Source organism: Perissodus microlepis, chromosome 13, assembly GCF_051167445.1.
Source record: "Perissodus microlepis isolate ML-2025 ecotype Zambia chromosome 13, ASM5116744v1, whole genome shotgun sequence".
In the NCBI taxonomy this organism is placed as follows: domain Eukaryota; kingdom Metazoa; phylum Chordata; class Actinopteri; order Cichliformes; family Cichlidae; genus Perissodus; species Perissodus microlepis.
The window spans coordinates 11,785,645-11,791,644 of record NC_140473.1 but is presented as its reverse complement, the minus strand read 5'-3'; the positions used below and the strand labels follow the sequence as shown (position 1 = coordinate 11,791,644).

Sequence of the window (6,000 nt, the reverse complement as noted above, 5' to 3'; positions counted from 1 at the left end):
AGCTTAATAATCCCATTATGATCCCAATGAAAAAAAGCTCTCTGTCAAAGCAGGGAGCATTGACGCAAGCATGTCTTGACGTCAGTAGCTGCAGTGAGTGAGGAATGGGAGGGGGAGAGAGAGAGAGAGAGCGAGAGAGAGAGCGCGCGAGCGAGAGAGATGCGTCTTTGCCTTCAGAAAATACCACGAAATGCCAGCGTCACTGGCACGAATGCAACTGTAGCAACAAACCTATGTTTGATTTCCAAACTACTCGCTTTGACATCAGAGTATGCACATTTTGTAGAAACGATATGCGCGCTGCGCTTGAAATCTAAACCAGATGTAGTAAATGGAATAAGATCCTCTGACCCGGGAGTGCTCATAAATAAATCAACTATGAGAGAATGAAGGGCGGGCGGGAGGGAGAGCATTTGCTCAACTGGTGTCAGGCACACCTCTGTGACTGTCCAAAAAAGCAAAATGAATGTGTAGCAGTCACTGATAATCTGATACTGTCTGTGCAGTTCTATCCAGATGGATATCTCCTCAAAATCTCCAAGCACGCACAGTCCTTTGTCGCTGTAGCAAAAGAAGGGCGCTGATTTCACTATTCTCTGGCATTCCTAGGCGAGACGAGCGGAGAGGGAAAAACTACCATCAAGCAATTTGTAAAAGCCAGACCAGTGGCGTCATTGGCTGCTGCTGTATATACTGTGCGTAATACCACGATTCTTCTGCCTCATTTATTCACAGCTCATTCTCAAGTTGCTCTGTGGCTCCCGAACACTGAAGTTAAACCAAACCTATTCGTTCAAGACTGGTCTTCACAACATCATGCGTGTTTGTTCGATTTATGTTAGTCTCGCACACGGATTAGGAGGTTTTGTGCGAGACGTATTACAGACAAAAATATTGTTCTCCACTCGTCGCTGGACTGATGGTATTGTGAAAAAGAAGGTACTGTACTCCCCCTACACTACTTCTGTAGAACACTGTCTCCAATTTTACGCTGGAAAGGAATCCTCCCCTCCTTAACAGATGTTGCCGGAGAGTGTTTTCGACTCGCAACATAGTGTGTAGCGCAGATGTTGCCAGAGGAACGTATGCTTCGGTGTACTTTATCGGGCAGAGCACGTCCAGCTAATCTCCGTTTACATTGGCCTTTACTCTTGAAGATACCCAAGAGTTCCCGTTGTGTCGGCTGTGCGTCATCCATGCCTGATTAGACTCGTAGTCTGACGTCGCCGAGCACCATTCAAGCAAAATACCTCACACAATGTTGAAAGTCTAAAATGATTTTTTAACGCATCCGGGATGACGAAAACCACTTTTTTCTTTCTTATATAGAGGTGGATCAACAAGTTGCCTCCAGTGCGTAATTTCCATCTGAGCAGGTCTGAAGCGTAATCCGCGACACACGTGATCGACAAATCACTCCAGCTGCAAATATTTCTCATTTGTCAAGAGAAATAAACCCCGGACGGACGTGGAGACGCATCTTGTGTGATTACGGCGGGAATCAAGAGCTGACGGGCCTCTTGTTTCGCTGCGTCTCCAGATGCTCGACTGGCCGCCACATGGTAACTTTGCGCACACAGCACGCTGCAAAGGGCACATATAGAGAAGGAATCTGAATGAACGGGACTGAGATTTATTCGCATTTCTCTTATCGCCACCCCCAGACTGTTGTATGTGTATTATACCCTGCCGGTTGAAGGTGTCTCACGTTGTCAGCAGATATCAACTCGGCGGTGGATATATCAATCACCCGAACAGTGAGCAGCAAATGTCGAAGAAACGGAAAAGTCCTGATGACCAGGACTTTGAGGACTATCCGCCTGCAGGAACCAGCGACCAAGGTAGGAGTGATGGTCACAAATGAGAGTGTGAAAGTTGAACTGTTGTCAGAGTGCAGCTATAGCTCCTCAGGGATTCGTTGGTGTATTTCTTTATATTCAGATATTCAAACGGATCATTACAAATAGTTTATTGTAGGCAAAAAGGCATCGAGACTTGCTGATACTCTGAGGATGCACAGCTGCTGTAGCTGCCGTGCTAGCTCTACTGAGGCTGTGCAGTGGGATGGCCATGATGCCATGCAGTGACTTCTTCACTTAAATCAGTATCTTTATCCCTAAAAACAATGTGCGTGTCCACAGATTACTTTTTATAATCTCTTATCAATCCCTGGTGGGTTTTTGTGAGATATTAGGTTTTGCAGGAGGGCCTTTAATTCTTAGGAAAATATAGGAAATGCCAATTTTGGTGTGTGTACTCTGACTGGCTGGTGGCTTGGAAATAACCACTCAAGCAAAGAAAGAGCAGTTGCTTAAGAAAATGGATTATACGCCGGTAAACTATAATGCTGAGCCGATTTATTTTCAGAGTTCAGATCATGTCTAAATCTTCTATCAGCGTGGTGTAGATGCAGAGTCCTTGTGTGCTAATGGGCCTCGCCATATACCCTGGGAAAACGAGAGTAAGCTGCTGTTAAATATTGTGGATCCAAATGAGATGACGTATTTTGCTTGATACTCAGAGGGGACATTTCCACTGATAAATCCAAAAGAATACAAAAAACAGAGAAGTTTCAGCTCTTTTTTCGTTATCTCCATTATTAGCATCAGTATTATTTTTCCCTTTTCAGTTGTTCTGATTCGCCTCGTGGTCTGTTTTAAGTGTCTTTGAGTCATTTTGCACTTCTTTATAGTAATTTGTTAAATTTTCAATATTTTGACTTAACATCATAATAATGTTCCTGGACATGTACCCAGTAGGCCTCTACTGTTCAACTTAAGCCATGAACTTTGGAGAATGTTGAGCTAATGGATAATCAGGGCAGGACATTGACCAGATTTTCCCTTTTCCCACATGTAGCATGAGATAGTTCACTTCAAACACATTATCACTACTGGAAATACTCCCTTTGGTTTAGGCGTGGAAGCTGCATAAAAAGGGCATGCACAAGGCAGGAAACACAATGTGAATTCACCAGACAGTGACCTCTGCTTTATACACATTACCTCTGCTTTCCATCACACTGACATTCTTTTTAGGAAGCTGGTTGGCTGAAGGCAAATTAAGGTCTGATCTAACATTCCTATTCTTACTTATGCCTCCATCAGGTAATACCTAAAAAATTCAGGGCTGCAGTGCATGTGTGAAAACACCATCATTCTTACTTTCTTCAGGTTGCCTGACATTGATCGACCCAAACAAACAACTTTCATTTCAAAGCTGGTTAGCAACTGTGCCTGGTAATTCTGGTAAATGCTCCTTCTCTATAAGTGGTTACTTGTACGGCTGAGATCCACGCTGGTTATAAGCCATATACAATTAATCCATACCTAGCAGATACCTGGCCAACTTAATGGTCTATCAATAATGTTAAAAAGCCAACTACTTTTTGACCACGCCTTTGGCTCCTCCCAGCCCCAGAGTCTGAACCCACTTTGTAAACATGTGGTCCGTGACGACTGTCAAACAAAAACCAGTTCTAAGTAAAATCAGCCCCATTGTTATGGTTTGCTTTCCTCAAAGTGTCTATGATATCGTGCGACTGCTGTCAGTCTGACATTACTGCCTGGGAAGTAAACCCAGAGTTTGCATATTAATGATTTACATGGCCAAATAGAGTACAGCTGAATTCTATTGTGTCCCCAGTTATTTGAAAACACTGGTTTCCGGTCATCGTTCAGTTCAATATTCAAGCATCCCCCCCTATCAAGAGGTGGCTTTTAAAGTGTCTCAATCCTCAGCGTGGCTGCTATTATGCTGGCAAAAACATAAAAAGAAGTTGTGAGTTCAAGGCCAAGAACACCATCACCTTCAAGCTGATAGTCGTGCCTGCTTGCATGAATAGGGCTGTAGGAATGAAAATATTTTGCACAAGGACTAGACTTGTGTGGTGTTTCCTTTGCATACTACTTGTCAAGTTAAAAATTATTAACCATATAATCATTAAGCTGTTTTTGTCACATACACAAGCATGAATTCCTCTCTGTGGTTTACCTTTTAAATCACATTTATTGTACGCCTGAAACATATTGAGTTTTGTGCCACGTAACGTCTTTGAAATACAACCCTTAAAAGTATCAGTTAAAAAAACAACACATATTTTCACTTCATATGTACGGCCATGCTTGTGTTGCATCTCAGTTTTTCAAATGCGCTGAAAGAAAAACTACAACTTGAAATTTCATCAAGACACCTTGCCGCAAAACAGCGTTCAGTGCACAGTTTTCATGAGTAATATTTCTCAGAAAGTAGTTACAATAAAAAAAAAAATTAAAAGCAGTGAAGTCTGTGAATTATTACAAGAGCGATATTACCTTTGATCTCTTAAAAGTAACGAAAGACTGGGCACAACAATAAAAATGCATTTACACCCACTGCAGTAGGGTATGATGAGTAAACCAATGCTTCTTGGCATCCACATACAAATGTACTGCAGGACTTAGCATAAATGCAAGCAGATCACATCTTCAGATTTCAGGCTTGGCTCTGAATCTCGTTGGTCTCGTGCCCAAATGAGAATTTCCCTTGGCTAATACGGAAGGAGACCCTGGCGCTTCCTTCCCCAACTGTGCCTGGCATCTGTCACTACTTAGGGGGTGGACACACAGTGAACCCCACCCACTCAAGATCTCGCCATTCTGGATGCTTTGAGGCAGGTTTGGTACACTATGATACACAAATGCAGACACACTGTTTAAGCAAATCTAGATTTTAAAACAAATGCACGCAGTACTTCAGCAAAAAAAAAGTTTTGGTTTGTTCAAACTAAATGGTTGCTATTACAATAAGCAGACAACAGAACCACATAACTAGCACTGGTCAGTGTGTGCTGCTCCTGTCGGTGCTCCATTCACTGTCGCCTCTGAGTGCTCGAGCTTGCGTTTTCTCATGGAGATCGTTTTTGTTCACAGTGGGGCCAAGAGAGGAGGTGTAGAAACAGGGGTACTGAAATTCATATCAGGACCACAAAGCATTTTTTTTGTCTTGCCTCTTGGTGTACAGCCTAGACCTGTCATCTGCCCTCTGCAGCCCCCCCACCCAACCACCAACAACCACCGTCGCAACTGGTTAAAAGCCTTTATCTGTACAAAACAACAGCTCTTACAGTTACAGGGTGATGCCAGTAAAACCTTTGCTACAAAGTTAATGAATGTGTTGCTTTGATCCTGTGATTTCTTTTTCCTACCATGCTTTGATTAAGTCGAAATAAGAAAAAAAAAAAGGCAAATGAGGAAACAGGAAAAAAAAGAAAGAAAGAAAGGATATGAGATAATCTATATCCTTTCTTTCCACTGGATATCTAATTTCATACACCATTACCGGGAGCAGTGGAATATAAAAACAACATTTTCATATTAAGATGTAAAGTGTCAAACAGTTGTCCATTTGAAAATCTAGCACACACAAAATAGTCTCGATCTTTTTCATTCATGTATCTTACCAACAAACGGAGACTGACTCAGTATTCAATCATTTTTTTAAATTTTGTTTTCCTTGAATCCTAATGGTAACGTCACACTAGGGAAAACAGTGGCTGGAGACTATGGCACAACCAAAATTAGTGCAACAGTGTGTAATGAACTTGGAATCTGGTTTCTTCCCAGATAGGAACCAGGTTTGCAACCACTTGCAGTCAGTCTGCTATCAGTTTGCAATCAAATGGGGTCAAGTTGGCAATTACATGTATTTAATAATTCGGGGATTAAGTGTGATAAATCTGTGGAAATCTGTTGCTTTACACATGCACATACATTTCCATTAACTACTTGCATTCAGAGTCCAGTGAAAACAGAAAAGCAACGAGACTTGCTCGTACTCCGTAAAATTAAACACCATATAAATTAGATGCCAGTTATTTGCAAACCTTCTCCAATATGTTTGAGAGTGAATACTATCTGTTCAAATGTGTGTGTGATTGTTTGGAGAGAGGCTGTCTCCCATAAAGTGACCTGTCCAATCACCTCGCAATCACAGGTGGTTGAGTTTGTTGCATATTTTGGC

General features: G+C 42.0%; 1 protein-coding gene across 4 annotated transcripts in view; it reads left to right on the top strand.

The window, feature by feature from the left end:
* Positions 1-489: 489 nt before the first annotated feature.
* pde10a (phosphodiesterase 10A) overlaps positions 490-6,000 on the top strand; it is a 67,129-nt gene continuing 61,618 nt past the window's right edge. Inside the window, exons 1-2 of one of the 4 annotated variants that reach the window (XM_084948087.1) lie at positions 491-1,562; positions 1,720-1,841. In XM_084948087.1, the coding sequence (XP_084804213.1) occupies positions 1,769-1,841 (73 nt within the window). In that variant the 5' untranslated portion in view covers positions 491-1,562; positions 1,720-1,768. Of the gene's footprint in view, positions 1,842-6,000 lie in introns of all 4 variants that reach the window. The other 3 variants (XM_084948088.1, XM_084948085.1, XM_084948086.1) reach the window with 3 other exon arrangements.